General features: G+C 36.4%; 1 protein-coding gene across 3 annotated transcripts in view; it reads left to right on the top strand.

Annotated features, from left to right (window-relative positions):
* LOC149155586 (ankyrin repeat domain-containing protein 2A-like) overlaps positions 1-20836 on the top strand; it is a 284442-nt gene that overhangs the window by 121683 nt on the left and 141923 nt on the right. Inside the window, exons 2-6 of one of the 3 annotated variants that reach the window (XM_089445776.1) lie at positions 5411-5577; positions 5671-5880; positions 6086-6165; positions 6436-6613; positions 6741-6833. In XM_089445776.1, the coding sequence (XP_089301902.1) occupies positions 5411-5577; positions 5671-5880; positions 6086-6165; positions 6436-6613; positions 6741-6833 (728 nt within the window). Of the gene's footprint in view, positions 1-5410; positions 5578-5670; positions 5881-6016; positions 6166-6435; positions 6614-6740; positions 6834-20836 lie in introns of all 3 variants that reach the window. The other 2 variants (XM_089445775.1, XM_089445774.1) reach the window with 2 other exon arrangements.

Here is a 20836-nt window from a genome sequence, read left to right as displayed (position 1 = left end):
TGAAAATCCGTCCACGATTTGTAGTTACGGGCCAGGTAAATCCGATTTCTCGTGGGCATGTAGCGTGTTTTGGGAGCTGCTACGTCCTCTGCCAAATTCTTCAAACGCCATTCCGTCTGCCGTCAGATACATTGTATGCGTTACCAGCCGTCAAGCTCAGCTCCTTAAATCGCCGCCAGCAAAAGAGACTCCTGAAAGCATCGAAAGAGAGCACGTTCACTAAAACTCATTCACGTCAGTCCATGGCTCAGTGATGTGGTAACAACGTACGTCATTTGCGTTTCTGCTGAGAGAGGATCATCTGCGCAGGTAATGTTCCATCGTAGTCAGGGTAAAAAATTTATACATCTGCGTAATGAAACCATAGGTTTGTCTGGCTGATCCCTTTTTTACGCCGAACCCGTCATCGCACAGAGTTTTTTTGGTTCTCGCCTTAATGTATCATGCTTTGCGTCTTTCTTTCGATTTAGAGTTTCCATGCCATATTCGTGACCAGTGCTTTGATGCGTCCTGAGGTTTTCCGCTTATTTGCTTTCGATTTGTATCTATGCGTAATTCCTTAGGTTTTAGATTTAAATTTTTTATAGCTTTGTTTTGTATTTAAAATAGATTTTTAGTTTTAGATTGTAATTTAAATTAACGTAGATTTAAATTTGATTCTAGTCTTTTAGTTTAGTTTAAGAGTTTGGCATAGTTCGTATTTGTTAAGATTTTGATTTCATAAATTTATAAAAAATGAAAAAATCATAAAAATGTTTTGTATTTTAGTTTTTGTTTAGTTATTTTATTTTATGTGATTAGTTTTTAATATTTTTGATATTAGTTAGATGTTAGCGTTAGCTTTATGCTATGGTTAGTCTTAGGATTTTGATTTATGTTTTGTTATAAAAAATATAAAAATAAAAATGTTTTTGTTAGATCTTAGGTTCATCTTTTTGTATAGTTAATTTTTTTTAGAATAGATTTTAAAATTTTTTTTTTTTTTAGATTTTTTAGATTTTCATTTTTATATTAAAAAAAAAAAAAAAAAAATTTGAAAAAATTAAAGTTTTTTTTGGGAAATTATTTTTGTCAGGTTTCAGTTGCTTTCACGTTATATCTTTATTGCTGAGATCTAAAGTTTTCAAGCCGAGATGCGAAATTGATATCTGGTTGATGGTGTATGATTCTCGTGGTGATTTAAAGCATTCATCTTTTCAAATTTTTAGCTGCTGGATATCGTGTTTTTCATTCTAAGAGCATCATGATTTAGCTGATGATAGATGGTTGCCATTCATGGTCCATGTTTCTTTATCATTTTAAAAAGTAATCATTTAAAAATTGACTCCACAAGGCACTGGTCTGCTAAATTAACCAAATCCATCGCGGCCTTTTTTACATCGTATCTCGTGTTTCCCAACCAACTGGTCGACAGTTGGCCTCATCATCTCACAGGGACTACCCCCCTTAGCCGCGAGAAACAGGCTTAAACGGAGGGATCGGGGATCAGAGTGACAGCCCCCGGTCTGAGCGTTGTCGTGTCAATCTGCGCGACAACAAGGAGAATATCTAAATCCAAGCATATTCTATAATGAGGGGTCTAATATTCAAAAAGATCTCGAGGTGATGAGAGGTGTCATAATATGCATTGAGAGGATGTTCTCGAGCCAAGAAATTCAAGACAAAATCAGTTTGCAACGAGACATGTACAAGGAAGCATTTGGCATGTTTGGATTTAGCTCAACCATATGGCTCAAGGACAAGAAAATGCCATGTAAGATTCAATTTTTAAATTCTATAAATTCTTTAAGTTTGGCATTGCAATTTGCAACACTCTAAACTTTTTTGTTGTTTTTTACAACCAATTGGTGGATAGGTTGAAGCTAACAAAGTTCCTTCTACAGATTAATTACTCCAAAAGACTTGGAATGTCAAGATATCCATTTAGGATATAAATATTATATTAAATAAAATGAATAAGAATGAATAATTTACAAATGAGAACGAGAGGCTTGCTTATATACCAAGCAAGTGTCTCTTCATGAAGAGTCATGTCTCATTTAGACATGCCTCTTCAACCTCATTACTAGCTTAACTAACTATTATTTATGATTATTATCGTTACGTTGCCTCCTTCCTCAAAAAGCTTTGTCCTCAAAGCTTGTCGATGACAAAAGGCTTGATCTCTTTTTCGGCTTCGAACATCTTTCTGTCTTGGAACAGTCATCTTCGTCAATACAAGTTGATATGATCTTCTTAGTGACAAACAAAATTGTCGCACTGAGAAGGGATCAGACCATCCCAGATTAATCTTCTGTATAGCATTTTGATCACTAAAATTTTGTAACGACTTGTCAGCATAAGATGGAATTGATGTTACGTCATTATTCTCTGAAACATTAATTTGTTGTCTACGGTTTGAATGGTCCTGATACACAGCTTGGTTGATTTGTCTATTCTCATGATTCAGATGCCGATATAAAGTTTTTAGATTTTCTTCTGGTGAAGATGTTGTTGAATTGGTTATGGAACATTCACTTGGGATGTCCATTGTCTGAACTGCAACATCTACATGTGTCGTTTCTTCAACTAACTTGTCTTCTTGAGTTGTCATATTCACTGGATCGGTATTCGTTCCCTTATTTTCAACTTGAACTGTTGTGACTGGAGATTTCGATACTTCTTCTTGAGTGACTTGTTCCAACTTATCTTTTAATGCTTTCTTATCCTCCTTAAGTTTCTTAGTTTGATTGAGCAGACTTTGATTATGGTTTCTCAGACGTAAAAGTTCTTTGGTTTTTGATTCATCAACCTTATTTTCAGTGTTTTGAATTTTAAGTTTTTCATCTTTTAGATCTCTGATTTGTTCTAATAAATTTTTATTAAGGTTCTTTAAACGTAAATTTTCCTCTTCTTGTTCTGATAAATGCTGCTTGAGTTCTTTCTTTGAGACTTTAGTCTTCTTCACTTGTGCCAGTAATTTTTCGACATGGTCCTTGAGACAAGAAATTTCTTCGTCCTTTTCCATTATTTCTTTGTAATGTATATCCACAAGATTTTTATGTTCGCGTTCTAACACTTCCTTGCTTTGTTGAATTTTGGCTATTTTGTCATTCTCTTGATCTTTTAGCTGCACTTTCTCGGTACACTGGATAACATCATTCTGTGGAAGTGATGATGGATGTAGAGAATGGAAGAAGGAATCCATTCTCTTTCTCTCCTCACCCTGTCGCTCAATTATTGTAATTAATTGTTCTATATCTCTTGCGATTGATTGTTTTTGTTCCTTACTTAGGGATTCCATATTTTTTCTTTTTCTTCACTTCTTTTAACTTTGTATGGATTTTATATATATATATATATATATATATATATATATATATATATATATTTTTAACTTATTTTATCTCCCTTTTTTATATATATATATTTCCAATATTCTCCCTTAATGTGGATTGTTAAAAACTTGAATACCCTTTTATTAAAAAAAAATACTCCTTTATATTGTTGCCCTCTATATATGTATGTATTTCTTTATATTAAGACCCCTTTTCAAAATAACTTTATTATCTTAAAATAATAATAGTTTCACTTCTTCTTCTTTTTTTAATAATAAATTGGTCACTTTTTTTATATACTTAATTACTCCCTTCATTAATTTTTAATGTCACCCCACTTAATAAATATAAAGGTCACATCTTTTCATATGACACGGTCACGATGTCAAAATACCATGGGCTATTACCATGGGTTGTTTTTAAAACCTCCGTTAAAATGTTCTCCATGTAAAAAGTAAAACATATTCCTTTTGTTTTTTGTTTTTGTTTTTTAACTTTTTAAAATACCATGGGCAATTACCATGGATTGTTTTTAAAACCACGGGCTTCTCCACGTAAAAAGTTTTAAATATACTTGGAAAGATTCCCTCTTATTTTTACTATGCACTTTTTTTTTTAATTTGATTTTTTTTCTATATTTTTTAATCTTTTTTTTATGACTTTTTTTTTAATTAATAATCTTTATTATTATTTTTGTTATATATATATATATATAGCCAAAGGCCTGATAGCGAGACGGAGAAACCCCAAATATTTAGCGAAACACTTGAACTGCAACAACAATAAATTTGACGAAGAGTCGATAGCCAAAGACTCGGAGAACGAGCTTTGTGCACCGGTTAAACAACCTAGAGGACCAAACTGCTCCGATACCAATGAAGCGAACAAAGTTCCTTCTACAGATTAATTACTCCAAAAGACTTGGAATGTCAAGATATCCATTTAGGATATAAATATTATATTAAATAAAATGAATAAGAATGAATGATTTACAAATGAGAACGAGAGGCTTGCTTATATACCAAGCAAGTGTCTCTTCATGAAGAGTCATGTCTCATTTAGACATGCCTCTTCAACCTAATTACTAGCTTAACTAACTATTATTTATGATTATTATCGTTACATAGGTTGTGGGACTGAGGCACCAAAATTGCAAGAATTTGGAATCAGAGTTCTAAGCCAACCTTGTAATGCTTTAGGATGTGAGCACAATTGGTCAGTGTTTGAGAACATCCATTGAAAAAAGCGTAACAGGTTGGAGCATGAGCGGTTGCAAAAGCTGGTCTACATCAATTACAACTTTTGGCTGCTCACTAAACAAATGCATCCAAAGGATTTAGATCCAATTGTTTTGGATGACATTGATCTAGAGTCTGAACGGGTTGTGGAGTAGTTGCCTACAGATGATTAATTTGACTTGATGAGGAGACACAAGATCCTTTGGTCTTCCATTTTCTCAAATGGAAACTCCAAACACACCTGCCTCACAGTTGTTGTTTCAGCACACTGATGTTGGCACTAGGTCCTCGAGGGCTTATTCTAGGTGTCCTCGTGCTGATGCATGAGACATGACATTGCACATGGAGACATTGTCTATTTTTGGTTTTCTAATTATGTTATGATTCATGGAGAACTTGCAAGTTGCTACCATATGTGATTTTGTTTATGAAATCATTTTTTAGTTTGCTTTTAAAATTTTTGAATACAAATATCAATTGTGTTATGTTATATGATCATATTTTATGAGATGATGTTATGAATTCTTGTGTAAACCATGGTTTTATAACTTGCATGTGTTGGAAATGCCATTAATTTATCTTTTATGCAAAAAAATGAGATATTTTTTAGTTTTTTGCTATTTGCTGAGTCTTTGCCAAGTCTTCCCGAGTTGGTGAGTGATATGCCAGTCGAGTATTTGCTGAGTACGAGTTGTGCAACATTGGTTCATATAATCTCTAATTGGCTCTTGTGAACAAAAGCGAAATATATATAAAACTGATAGAGCAGCTTGTGGTAGATGTTGCTTCTTATCTACTTGGCAATGCCTTTCCTATGGGGTTGCATTCTCATTAAACTTTTATTGATTGATGCAGACAACACAAAAGAAGCATCAAGCACATATACTGAGGCTACAGTGGGTCCATCTACAGTCGCTGGTGACATTCCAGACAATGCAGCAGGAAATAAACCAACAGGCAATCAGGACAATGTGACATTGCCTAGCCCTTTTGACTTCTCTTCAATGTCGAGCCTTTTAAATGTACTTCCTTCGCTGATTTTCACTTCTGTTTTCGCATTTTATTTTTGTGTTATTGAACTTTTCTCTTAATTATTTATTATTGCTTCTTCTCAGGATCCCAGCATAAAAGAGCTGGCAAAGGATGTTTCCAAAGATCCAGCCTTTCGGAAGATGGCTCAGCAACTTCAGCAAAGTGTGAAGGGTGCTGGGCAATCTACTACACCCCAACTGGATCCAGATAAGTATGTCAAGAGCATGCAAAAGGTTATGCAAAATCCTCAGTTCATGACAATGGCACAACATCTTCGCCATTCTCTGATGCAGGTAAAAGTTTGCCATAGACAGGGTCAATCTTCAGAGTGCTTGCCTGTTTTGAAATTCATCTTGTAAACAAATTGAAGTGTAGTCCTTTACTTGGTAAACATTCTGGTTTCAATTCTGATCATTATGTTATCTTTAGGATCCAGCAGTAATGAATTTGATTAAGATGTTGTCAGACCCTGTACAAAAAATGCAATTTGAAGCACAGATGGCCCAGCTTAAGAACGATCCTGCTTTAAAGCCTGTTTTGGATGAAATTTCAAAGGGTGGACCTCCTGCAATGATGAAGTGAGAAAGAATAACTCCTCTCCCATACTTGATGCCTCATATAGATCTGTTTTTTTCATTGATTCTGACTCCAATTTCAATATGTACTACTATTTTGAGTTTTTTATTCCCCAATTTATTACTGCCTGCATATGCTTCTATATGTCATGTTCCTCTTTGTTCATATTATATTCAAGATGTTGAGACAGAATGGGACAGCCGAGGATGAAGTGGAAGAGTTGATGACTGGATCTCATAACTAATTAGTTCTTTCTTGTTATGATTGTATAGGTATTGGAATGATCCAGTGATACTCAGTAAGCTTGGAAAAGCTTTTCAAATGGGCAGTTCAGGAGATATGTCAGTTTCCAAGCAGTCTGCTAACAATAAAAGAGAAGAAACGAGTGAAGACACTGACAAGGAGACATCTTTGACTTTGACTCATGTGGCCAGCACTGGTGATGTTAAGGTCTATTTGATCTAATTTTTTTATGAAAAATAAAAAATTGTATGTTGCACAGGCATTAGCCTGCAAGTATTACTCGTTTACTATTTCTGCATTTTCCATTGTAATCTTAGTAGAAACTTGTTTACAGGAGCTGCAAAGTATGCTTGCAAAGGGTGTAGACAAAGATCAGAAAGATTCACAAGGAAGAACAACCTTACATTTTGCGTGTGGATATGGAAATGTAATGAGCCCCAGAGCATCCCTTGTCCCTATTTTTTGAATGAGTATATTGTCTATTTCTGATAGTTGATTGTGTTGAAATTCGAGTGAAAGCTAGAATTTCTGAACATGGTAATTACTTGTTAAGTTGTTTTATATATATATATATATATATATATATATATTTAGCATTCACTTCATTTAGTTATGTGATCAAATAATTATACATTTAAATATACAAGAAGAGATCACAATGCACAAAGAGATGAGAGACACCAGAAATTAGGCCAGCGGCTAGGGCAAAACCCACAAGGGGAAAACCCAGCAATCCTTTCCTTATAAAGTCTTCATCAACAAGAGAAATCCAAGTCACATCTAACCTGACCAGTAGGCCAATTATCCAAGTGCAAAGTTAGCCCTCCTTATGTCTGTTCACCAGACTGATCATAAATCTGTCCATAGGATGCCATATACTACTGAAATAAAGTGCCTCAGGAACTTGCTTAACCACAGAAGAATATCCTCCAGAAACTCACATAAACATAGAAGATTATAGCCTCAGGAAGATCGCATAATCACAGAAAGTGCTTCAGGTAGCTCGCTTAACCACAGAAAATGTGCTTCAGAAACTTCGCTCATCACAGAAGAATAGTGCTTTAGGTAGTTCGCTTAAACACAGAGAATGTGCCTCAGATTGTGCTTCAGATTCGCATGCCACAGACCCAAATTTCCTTCCACATATGAAGTGCGAATTGGTTTCCAAATGGTGGAGTAATGGTGCCAATGTATAGTTGTTTCCTCATCCAAAAATGTGCCTCTAAATGCTGAGCTGATTTGACTTCTGGAGGGCCGACTTGGTCAACTTGGAGACAAAATCATACTTAAAAATTCAATTTTCTTTCTTTTAAATGTCCAAATGGGACATGATAAAATAACTTTTCTTTTGACTCAATTACATTCTTTTTGACTCTGTACAAGTTCATAATTATGAAGACCGAACCTAGTTACAATTTCAACAGATTGACAGCGATAGCTATATTAAAAAAACATTATATTTAAAATGTATTAATTTTGAACAGAAAAGATCATTATATTTAAAACTAGTTGTTTGTACCTTTTTTGTTGCTGTTGTTAGTATATGATTTCTTTGTATTTACAAAGAGAAGTACAAATTTCCCAGTGTTAGGCCTTCCAATGGTAAATCTGTCATCCTGCATTATATGTGTGTGTGTGCATATCACAAGCTTTCTGTCTATGAGTAGACCTGCTGCTTTGTTAAGAATCTTATTGAGCTGATCTATGCTGTACTTTAAACAAAAAAAAGTTTGCTAATTCTAATTCTTAACCTATACCCGAAGAGGCTATAACCCATGCATTCTATAGAAATTGGGCGAGACAGGTGCACCATGCCAACTATGAGGTGGGAGTCAGTCCTGGTCTGTGTTGACCTTGATGGGAATGCCTGTGGTGCCCTTGGTTCCCTGGTCTGGATTGCTGCCTCTGTATCATCTTCATCAACTTCCTTGGCAGGTTCAACTTCTCCTCTATTGAGATCGCAAACATAAAAAGGGGATCAAATGGAAACACCAACAAATCCCAAATCAGCATAAACCATAAGCACAAGTGGGAGGCCATTGCATAAAAAGAGAACATAGGATGTGGGTGCATGTAGGATAAAAGAACCAATCGCTTATGAAAAAATATGATGAGATGGTCTCACAAGTGAAGAGCGTATTGTGTATTTATACACAACTCATGCAGTTGGGGTGTCTTCCTCTAGGAAAGGGTAATGAGCCCTTATAAATGCCTAGGTCAGCCTTGGCCACCTAAAATAAAAATAGTGTTGAGTAGGTCAACTCTTAAGCCATAACCTAGTGATACAATAAAAAGGATGCTTAGCCAGCAATGACCACGTGTGAATATTACCATCATTCCAACACCTCACCTTTAATCTTATCATGGCGACATGAAGAAGGATGATAAAATAGAAAAGCAGTGGGCATACCTATCTCAATAGAGATACAACTGTAGCTGGAATATAAAGGAAAGTGGGTATGAGATGACCACCAACTCAAATACAAGCTTGGGTGGGTATATGAAGACCTACCCATCATCATAGAGCTACTCAACTCTCAAGGAGATGCTAGCTCTGGACTAGTCATATCTAGAGACTCGCGGTATCGATTTGGCCTTCTAATAAGGAAGTGTTGAAAAGAGGCATATGTACAAGAGAGAAAAGTCAGTGGGCATGCCCAATTAATTGTAGCGTTAGCCATAGGTAGATGAAGAGATACCGAGTTTGTGATCACTGTTGTCGGTCAAATTGTACAGGCACCGCGACAACCGCTCAAGGCGGGGGTTGTCACTTTGATCCTCACCCACTCCATTCTAGCTATCTCCCAATAGAAGACTATGGGGGATAATCCCTATGGAAATGAAATAATGGAAAAGCAAGTTGGGAACCAACTTGCCCAGGACACATAGTTGAGTGGCCTAGCTACTTGGTGAAAATTTAGCAAGATTAATGATTCAATTAGTTTTAGAATTGATACCAGTGCCTTATGGAGTCAAAAGCTCTTGCGTATTATAAAGTATGACCAAGTAATTGGATGGACAATTGCTGCTTATATGATTGACTAACCTAGATGATATGAAACTCCTAAGACCGAAGTGTGATGCAAGGATCTTGGTTAATTTTCGATTATATGCCTAGTCTAAATGTAACCTTTCCCTTAACTATTTTGAGAAACAATCTTCAGAGTAGGTAGGTTGTGGGATGGGAGCCAACAGGAAGTAGCAAGATACACGATTAATGATACCTCCCCTTGTGTTCCAACCATCTAGTGTCTTTGGCGCTGCAAAGACTGTGGCTTTGATGACTGCAAGGTCACTGTGTTAACCACTAAGAAGGGCTAAATCCCTCAAGCTAAATGAAAAAGGGTTGTCCTAGGAGTCTCTCACCAAGATTATGCTTGGAGGTAAGTTGTTAAATGCAACTACTCTTAGAATGAAATGCAAGACGGATGCTTGAAGTTCTTAGCTTAAGATTGTTTTAAATGTTTAAGTACTTAAGTCATGATTATTCTTTATGACAAGAGTACTTAACGATAAATGAAAAGACAATATTAATCAAACAAGAATGTGCCAAATACTTAAGTGTGAAGTAGATACCAAAGATAATCACAAAGTTCTAATGACTACGAGATGTACATAAATCCTGTGATAACTTAACTTACACTTAGTCAAGATATCAATTGCAAGATTATTAAAGACAATGCCATAATTGAAACAATTAGAGATCCTCAAAGATATTTTAACCAAGTAAATGCCAATGATGATGCCAATATCAAATCCACAAGATGCCAACCCCACAAGATAACTGATACAGATACCCAAGCTTCTTAAGATTATGAACTTATAGTAGAGCACTTATTCAATCATGATTCAATCACAATGTCAATTTGATCTTAATGCCAAAAGTAACTTAAACACAATTTAGAAACTTAGAGCTTAGATGTGTGAGTGTCTTAAGTGCAAAATTTGACAATTGTTAGAGCTTAAGACAAGACAAACGAACGTTAGATTTCCAATAATCAAAATCAACAGTAATACTTCAAAAATATCAAAACGTGTTATCCTTATGACAACAGTAATAAAATCACCTTAGATTCGAGAAACAACAAGCCTATGATAGCCACAGATGATCAATGAGAGGCCCAACACTTTTGTAATGTAAATTATAAGTTTTAGCCCGCTTTAAGATGCAATGTTCAAACTTATATCAGATCTGATTTAACTTGTTACAACAGTAAGTAGAACAAAAAATCAATGAGTTATTTATGCCACAACAAGTGCCAAATCTGGACCAAAACTTGGAAAAATCTGCCAAAAACTGAAAAGTTTAGTTTTTGAATCCTTTTAGGTGTGTTATTCAAAGAAATTCAGATTTGATCTAGCACTTATTCAGAAAATTTCTAGCAAGCCAACATTTAGATCCAAGTTAGATCCTTAATGCTCAAGTGGCCAAATTTCTAGAAAATTTGAATTATGCAATTTTAGAGTATTTTGACCAACTTAATGTGTTTTTAGGGCTTATGTCTCATTGCTATGAATCAGAATTTGCAGCTGTAAGAGGAGAGGCCTCAAAAGAGGCAGCTGCAAGCCCTAAGGGAGAAAGGGGACCAAGGGCAAGCAGAGGAGGACGAAGGCCGATGAGGGAGGAAGAGAGGCCGCGGAGGAGAATGGAGGCCCGGGGGAAAGGAAGAAGGGAAACGGAGGAGGCCGAGAGGGAGAGCAAGGCCTGCAACAAGCCTAGGAGGAGAGGCCGAAGCCCCTAGGGGTCACAACCAACCTCAAGGAGGCTAGAAACCCTGACACAGAGGGCTAGAAGGATGACACTGAGGGTTTGGAGGAGAAAACCAGGGCTAGGAGCCCTAAAAATTTGAAATCCTTGCTCCTGAAAATTATTTTGCTTCAGCTCATCAATTTTTTTGAAAATTCTTCTGTGGCTAGCCCTGCAAAAAATTTGAGAGACTAGATCTTACCCTCATGGGCCTAGATCTAGATCTATTCCAAATTCTCTTGATTTCACCTGCAAAAATGGAGATAAAATGCCCAAAACCCCAATATACACAAAAATATTTTAAAATCCAAAAACCCAATTAAAAGAAATAATATGCAAAATTAAATTACAAATCTATTTACAAAATTTACAAATGTACAAAGGTTTTAAAATAAATTTTGAGAAATATTTTTTTTGGAATTTTTTTTGATAAATGGCTAATAATACTTTGGAAAATTAATTCACGCTATAGCCTTAGCGAAGTTAAATCAACCACATAAATATTTGGAGTCCAAACAAAGTCGGTTCATGCCCACAGTTTGTGAACTTGGAGACCAAGGACTGGGGAGCTTGCAAATATTATATATATTTCTCAAGAAAATTTGTTAGACATATGGTGTGTTGACCACTACGTGTCAACTTCCCATAGCAATACACCCCCTTTTTTTCGCAAAAGGGATAGCGCTTGATTGACATGTCCGTGCCATTCGATAGTCATCGTTGACTTGATCAATTTATGTTGTAAACCTAGTCTGCATGTGTGAATTGTAAATTATCTTAGGAGAGTTGAGTCATGTATGTAAATTGCCTAGGTGGACCTAATTTTCTAGTGATAATCTATGTTCCGGAAGGTTTTTTGTCTCACCGATCCATGATCGGCAGAGTTTTCCTTCAGCCTAACCCCAAAGCCGAAATGGATTTTGTCATTAGAATCTTAGAGGAATCCTAGTGTGTTGATCTGCTAGATTATATTTGGTCGCAGAACTGGGTGGTCCATGAGGGTCTATGTCAAACGGGTTTTCCCCCTTGAGATGTAAAATTTTAAAAGTCATGATGTAATGTGTCTTGAGGGTTAGAAAATGTTTTAATCCCCTCATAAGTCCTAAGTCCTAGGTCTTAGGTGATTTTTCCAGAGGCTAAGTTCGAGGATCCATTTAAAAATAAATTTAAATTTAAAATTAAAAAATTGAAAAGATAAAAAACAATAAAAAAAGGGGAATATATATAAAAAATTAAATTAAAAAATTGAAAAATTAAAAAAATAATAAAATAAAAACTTAAAAATAATAAAATAATATTTTTGAGTAAATAAATGCAGAATTTCAATTTTTTAATGCATTAAAAATTCGACGGATAAGATTAAGAGATATCTTGATCCTCATCGACGGTTAAGATTAGTTTGACATGGATCACTCGAACTAGCTGTTGGGAACTTTTCCTTTAAATATGGTGCTAGGCGTCATTTGAGATCAGATTTGATCTGAGAGTCTGGTGCTAAAGAAAGCTCTCTTGTAGGCATTTTTTGTGCAATAAAGAAGACTTTGGGGTTAAAAATCTTGCTGGTGTTACTCTTCTGAAAATGTTGTAAGATTGTTTTATTTTTTCTGCATAATTTTATTTTTAGCCATTGATGATAGCTTAATGAAGATTATTAATCTAGGCACAAGTATCTTGTCTGATCTTTGGGGTTTGAATGATAGTTTAGATTCTTAAATATAGTGGCAGGTATCTCCATTTGATTGGGGTTTCATTATTGTTTTCTCCCTCTATGTTAATGGTTGATTTTAAGCTGTGCAGGAAATCCTTTTTTCAGATTATCGGGCATTAGGGGAAGTTCTCGGCTGAACCAGCCAACTCCCGGATTGTGTTTTCTGAAAGAGCCCAGTCAGTTCTTGATCCCGAGCTAATCATTTGAATTTTTTTTTTTATGAATGCATGCAGAGTTTTCTAAAGCATCTTACATTAAACTTATACTCTGAAAATATTACTGTGGATTATTGATAAATCTGGCTGTTTAAGAGTCAAAAGTTGTAAATGCTGTTTAGATGATCTAGGGTTTTAAATTTGTTTTATGCACATATTATTTTTGGGTGATTTTCCATTCCAGGTTGCAGGATTTCTGAAGATTTCCGAGGTTTATCTACACTATTTTGTTGTCCAAGGGTTTCAAATATCAGTTGTTTTCAGATCTGGAGGGTTTCGATTGTATTGCAGGAAGAAATTTCTCGAAAAACTTTTGTGACCTGGGCAAAGCCCTTGCCGCTTGGCCAACTGCCTGTTTGCTGCTGCAAATAAAACACTGCATTCCCTAACACCATACGCCAGATCAAAGCAGCATTTCATCCACGCATTTTTCATTCTCCATATCCCCCACGCGCAGTGCCATTCGCTCTATCCACGCGACCTTATTCTTCGTTGTATTTTCCCATCTCTGCAAACCCAAGCTTCCACGCTGAGCAGATCTCGCCTGTCTACCTGCACATCAAAACTGCAACAATACACCATACGCGTGGTCCAATCTGCAAAGCTCTCCGCCATACTTCATTCATTCCATCCCGTCGAGCTTGTTCCCTCTGCCGTCGACCTGTGCACCTGCAAAAGACAAATGATCATACGCTGCCTGCTGCTCGATTTCCCATCTGCAAAACGAATCTACTGCCGTCAAGTTCTCCACGATCTATCTGCAAACACACAGTAATGATTCAAGGTTTCTCTCGTGGGCGCTGGATATATTCTTCAAGACCTGCGTGCTGCATCGAAGAGCATTCTGCTATTGAACTGTAAGAGATCACACCCTTTTTTTTACGGGCCAGGTAAATTTTGGTGAACTGTTATACGTGAATCTTTTCCCTGCCTGCGTATGAAGAAATCGTTTTTTGGTTTTCAGCGTAAGTGCGAGTTGAAAAATTTAAACTTTGGTTGTATTTCATTCAGATTATAGTTTAGAAGTTTGGCGTTAGTTTAGTTTTCAGCGTCATTTTATTTCATAGCGTAGGTCTTTTTGTTTGTTTGATCTGATTTAGGTGTATAAAAATTAAAATCAAAAAATTCGATTTTCATTTTTTTTATTTTTTATTGTGTTCGATTGTGACTGTAGACTTAAATTTTTATTTAGGCTTTGTTTTGTTTTCATGCATTAGATTATTTTTTATTTAGTTTTAAATTTATTTAAATATAAAAAAATAAAGATTCATAAAAAATTCGTTAGATGTTAGTTTTTGTTTAAATTTTTAATCTTAGGATAGTTTTAAATTAAATATTATTTCTTTGTTTCATTTTGAGTTTAAGAATTAAAATTTATAAAAAATTTAAAACTTTTTTTAAAAAATAAAAAAAAAATTATAAAACTTCAAAAAATCATTTTCTTATAGTTTAGATTTTGATTTAATGTCATTTAGATTTTTTATTTAAAAGTTTCATTTAGCTTTAAAATTTTGCTTTATCTAAAAAAACATAAAAATATTCTGGAAATTTTTGCCAGATTTAGTATTAGCTCAAGGATTTATCACTTTTTATCTCTTCTGCTGAGGCTAAAATTTTGATGTGGAATTAATGATTTAGCATGCTTGAATGATCATGAATGGATATCTGGTTAGCGTTTAAAATTACATGGTTGTGTATCGAAACTATATCTTTTTCAAAATTTTAAACTACTGGAGTATCATTAAGCCATTAAGCATTTATTGATTCGCATTTGGTAAAAAGTTAAGCTTTGTTTGATGATAAATGATTGTTGATGAGCTTATATCTCTGCAACATTTGATAAAAAAATTGTTTCATCATTCATTTCATAAGGCACTGGTTTATTGACTTAGTAAAATCAATTTAGTGCTTGTTTCCTCGTGTCTCTCAACCCAACTGTTTCATAGTTGGTCATTCATTTTCCCATAGGATCTACCCCCCTTAGCCGCGGGAGACAGGCTTAAACGGAGATATCGGGGATCAAAGTGACAACCCCTGGTCTGAGCGTTGTCGTGACAATCTGTGCGACAACATGGTGAATCAAATCATCTAAGATAAACCCAAAATATATCAATAGAATGGCTTTATCCCGATCTGATGAAGACAAATTTTAACATTAATCAACACAATATAGGAAAGCCCGTACCCAACACATACCATAAATCAATGAACACTGAACACCTTGAACTACACCCCAAAGTATTTATTATGATTCAAATAAATGTTCCCAACAAGACAATAGTGTTACATCGATGCTTCTGCAACAATTTGTTAGCCAGATATCAGATGACTTTTGAGACAAATGACTCTCTAATTTATAGATAAATCCTCCAAGTGGGAAATAACGGCTAGTTGGAACAATCCTCGTCAAAATAATCTTGGCCGTTGATAAATCCTTCATGATCTTTTAATTTTAGCCATTGAAAATATTTACTTTGAGGAATTTTTGAATTTCTCATTAAATTCCTTTTTTATTAGCTCAAAATTAATTATTTTGACCTAATTTCCTCAAAAAATTGACTTTGACTTAACCACCAAGGTCTAAGGGTCCAATTTTTCTTGAAATTTCCAATATTCTCTTGGAGGGACCTCCAAAAATTAATTCTTTTGATACCCACGAATTTTTCCACTTGCAGAATTTAATTTCTCTAGAGTCCAGACTTCAAATTTTGACTTTAATTAATTAATTTTCTAGTTTATGATTGATTTTATTTTTTCCAGATTAATTAATTAATTGACACTTGAGAGGATTAATATTTTTTCCACCCTCTAATATTTTAGCCATGGTGTCTAAGTATGAGGGACCATGCACTAAATTATTTTTACATAAGATTTTTACATTTACAACCTTCAAAGGTGGAACACCTATTCGGTTTAGACCCTCAAAATACATACCCAATTCCGCGACATAATATGATCTAGTAGACCAAGTGATTTGTAATAAAATAATTTAGCCAATTTGTTTATATTATTTCCAAATCACTTTTACAAAAGACTCGACTAGAACACTAGGACTCACCTAAGACTTTGACGAAGAATTCCACCCTAGCTTTGGGATGAGGTTGGAGGGAAAAATTCAACCGATCATCCGTGATTAGAAACACAGATGAGTCAGTGAGACGAAAAACCTCCTAGGATAAAATTATTGCATAAATAATAGACTTACCTAGGTTGTTACATACATTCATGGTCTTACTAGCATCATTTACATTAAAATTTTGCAGAATGGGTTTACAATAACATAGTGCTGATGGTTGATGATCTTGATCCTTTGAAGAAAAATATGGTACATTTGCTTCCTCAGAACTTTGACAAAATGAGTGCAACAATGACTACTACTCACCCAAGTGGGTAATCCCTAGGAGAAAAATTTCTCCTATTTGTTCAGCTTGTTGGTTGGTAGCCATATGATGATCCATAGATAGCTAGCCTCAAAGGCCTTCCATCCATGCTCTGGTCGGTGCTTTATTTCATCTAGCTTACTCATCAGATGAAGGTGGGTCATCTATTATAAGGTACATTAACCATTTTTGTATCAAGTGCTTTCATTTAATGTTTAAGGGCATTCTAGTATGGATCATAGGTTGAATTGGATGATAGATCGCTTTTGGTTGTATTCTTGTTCCCATGCTTCACCTTGGTGGTTATCCCTTGCTCCTAGTCTAGTGTGACCTTCCTTGAGGCCTTTCTTTCCACTGTCTAGGAGGGGCACAAATAGGAGACACTGATTGATGTTGTGTGTCCATGGTAATCCATACTTGACACTTTCCATCTATCCTTTGCATCCACATCCCATCTTTGGGTTTTTTACTGCTCAAACTAGCAGGGATCCTAAAAGGGGATCCTTGGAGGATTACTACCAGATCAAGGGCAACAATGGAGCAATAGCCCACTGTCACCTTGTCTATGGCTCCCTACTCTTTATGGACTTGCACTAATGGGAGGAGACCCAATATAATAAGGACCAAGAAATGAATAGGTAAATGATAAGGTGAGGGGGGATCTCAGGGGCCTGTTCACAAGAGCGGCTCAAATGTATGGCTTATTTGCTTTGGAAGACAAGGTTGAAGGCTCTCAAGGAAGGGCTCAAGGATAATTTCAAGGTTTAGGTTTAGGGTATATGTCTTGTAAAGGAGGTCCCTAAACCCTAAAATTCTTGTGAAGGCTTGAATTCCAAGTATCTTTGAAGAATTATCCTTAATAGTGTGTGGGACCACACGGGACCAAGTGGACCTGGGGTTAGGTCAAGGGGGTAGGGTTTAGCAACCGATGATATGCTTGACCTATTCTGGAGGGAGAAAGGGACCAAAGAAAGAATTTTCAATGCAAGACGATGTGAGGGTCTTGTTGACCACTGGACTGAAATTTGATGATTATATGAAGACTCCATGCCCAATGATGATCCAGAGGACACTTGTACCATCAAATATCGTCAGTCAATAGAGTTTTTTAACTCTACTTCTATTTCTCATCATCAATTCTTATACTCAGATTCCACACCCTATGGGGAATTGTAATAAGTGATACTAGTAATGATGAGTTTTGAGTCTGTAACAGGCCTAAGATGTTGGGACTTGATCAACAAACGAGTACACCTTGGAGTGTTTTTTTTATTTGGTTAATTATCCCTTCTTTTTTAGAGGCAGATAATTTTCTGGGTTTTTTCACTCACTTTTTACCCCAAAGCTGAGGTGACAGTTTGAAGGTTGAGCCCCTAACACATCTTAGTGTCTAGAGTCGATGTATATTACCATACTAGATCACACAAAAAATTTCGTGGAATTTGGTTAGGTCTAGGTAGTCATTTTTTAATTTTTTAGATTTCCCGTAGGTCTAAAATTGCAAATAAAATTGTATTTAAATTGTAATAAGTGTAGTCTAGAGAAGTTGTATGGGGTATGAGTAATAAAAATTACACCTCTCACCCTCACCTTTCTACTATGGCACACTCTGAGGGGTTAATAATGTGTTTTGGGCCCTCAAACCCACATTTCCTAAGTTTAGTGGAAATTGTGGCTTTTAATTAGGCTAGAATTAAATAAAATAGAGAAATACATTATTCCATATGATAGAATGATGTGGAAATGACTTGGAAATTATCTTAAGTCAAAGGGTTGAGTCAATGGACATGTGGAAGATGAATGAGCACACTGCATCATAAATACACCATTTGGCAAAAACGAATTTCCCAGAGATAAAGCAACAGTTGCACATGTGGAAAATCGGTTTTATTAGAGGAACTCATGCACTAAAGGAATATTCTATGGAATATTTAAATTGAGGATTTCATGGGGCCTTCTCTCACTATTAGCTCGAGTGCTTCTACACTTAGCACTTCACATGGAGGAGATCACGCAGTTCCAACTTCCTAGGGATCTGCACAAAGCATTTTTGGGATTGTCATCTGAGGTGGAAACACTTGGCTCGAGTTTGATTTGGTTTGACAGGAGTTATCTCATTGTTTTGGTTCACTCATGGATATGTTTACTATGCCCTATAGAGAAATCGATTTTCTTTGGGTGCCACATGAGGAATTCAATTTGCCTTGGTGTCTCTATCATCTCCACTTGGAACTCGACTTGCTCTTTCTTGGGATTTGCTCCAAGTTCAGTTCTCACATGTATTCTTCCTTGGGATTTTCTCCCAACTCTCTATATAATGAGGCTATGGGCTCTCATATTGTATCATGTAATACGAGCTATTGTACTTGAGGAGTGATCCACGTGGCTCCAGAGACACACAAGACAAAGAAGACTCAGAAAAGCTCAAAAATCAAAGTGTTTGGATTATGATTGAACCAAGACCAAAGCATAGATCTTGTCGTCCTGATCACGGTGGTGTGAACGGTTCGTCAATCCGAGTCCAGATGAAGGAGATAGAGGCAGTCAAAGTTGTGTTGACTTTTGTTCACTGGGCAGGCTTAAGGAGGCCACAATTTGAACTTTTTTGGCGGACAGAATCTAGCCAACTCCGGCTAGATTTTGGGCAAAATTGTTGCCTATTTAAAAAGACTCCTTCGGTCAAACTTCGGATTTTCAAAAATGACTGTTATTTTAAAATAACAAAAATTGTTAAAAAAAAGGGGTGGCGAGCCACCAACCACGCCACCCCAATCCATGACCATAACATTAAAAATAGTGGGGCAGGCGGCCATGACCCCGCCACCCTGGTACCCACCGAAACAAACCACCAAAAATAAGTGGGGTGGGCAGCCATGACCCCGCCACCCCACAACCAACACATAACATTAATATAGTGGGGGCACGGGCTGCCAACCCCGTCGCCCTCCACATCACCCTAAATAAAAGGTGGCAGCGAAAATGGGGGAAGCGGGCCACCAAGTACGGCGGGCCCGCCACCCCAAAAATAAACCATTAAATGTTAATTTTAAAAAAAAATTCATTTGTAAAATTATTCAATGTATAAAAAAAGGAGGAGGCGGGGTTTGACCACCCGACCTCCTCCCTATTAACCGGGCTCCTCAACCAACTCAGCCAATGGCTTCATTGAGAAATCCGTTGGCGATTTTTTACTTAAATGCAGTTTGTCAGTGTGCTTAGGGGGAGAAGAGAGGGCATGCAGTTCAAGGCTGATTTGCAGGAGGGCCGAATTTCACTTCGTCGATTTTGACAAATTTTATATGGTTTCAGCACTTCTCGACGCCATGAACGCAGTGGCGTTGTTCGTTTCTCCATCAGAGTTATGAATTTTTCAGCCATTTTTTAGTATGGAGGTGGAACCATGATTGCTGCAGAAACAGGGAGCGGAACTATGATCCTTGAAATTTTCCCGAGGAGGTAATTTTTCTCCATGTCGGAATATAGTCAAGTTTACAGTCATTTTCATAGTTTTCTGCAGGGATCGCAATGGCGAAGTCAGATTCACCTTTGGAGTTGCAGATTTCCAGTGCACCCATGGAGCAGAATCTTTGAGGAATCTAAAAGATTCCTTAAGCCCCAAAATTCTCAACTTCCCAGAATTCAGAAATTGGATAGTTGATTTTGCACTATTCGACGTCACAAATCTGATGGTGCATTCAGATTTTTCATTTGCTCATTCTATTCTTCAGCCACTTTTCTAAGTGGGATGCAGGTGTCAGCATTCATGTGTGAGCAACCATTTCCATGCGATTGATGTTGTGAGATTGATGGCATGAGCAACTTCAGCAGTTTGACATCCGCTTCTTCAGATGGCCCTTGGTTGTGAGGTATATGCAGTGTGTTCATGTACTTCTTTTGCTATGCATTTTGCTGCACAGATCCCTGTTTGATGTTGATGAGGGATCTTGTTTATTACTTGTTTTCATGATTCCTACTTGATGTGACACAGAATCGTCTATGTGATGTACTTGTTGTCATGATTCGTCATGTTATGTTTTGAGATCCCTTTGTTTTATGTTGATGGGATACTCATGTTGTTGTCATGCATGTTTGCATTGAGATCCCTTTTATGCCATGTTGGCGGGATGCTCATCATGCATGAGTTTGTGTCATATTGATAGGAGTCTTGTTTGACTGAGAGTTCTGGTAGTGGAACATCTCTTGGAGCCTCTTTTGCATGAGGGCATTATCCTTGTATGATAGCAACATCATCTCTATGTACATCACTACTATTGACAGCACTTAATGCAGCGGCCTACACCATCTTGACACCGAGGCCCGGAGGCGTAGTCCCTCTTGGACGAACTCCGTTATCAACGGTTTATGTTTTTATGTTGCTGA

Source organism: Pinus tabuliformis, chromosome 9 (genome assembly GCF_031772625.1).
Source record: "Pinus tabuliformis cultivar Carrire ecotype Pingquan chromosome 9, CPIR1, whole genome shotgun sequence".
Taxonomy (NCBI): Eukaryota; Viridiplantae; Streptophyta; class Pinopsida; order Pinales; family Pinaceae; genus Pinus; species Pinus tabuliformis.
Note: the sequence above shows the minus strand (reverse complement) of the source record. Positions and strands in the feature narration are given on the sequence as shown.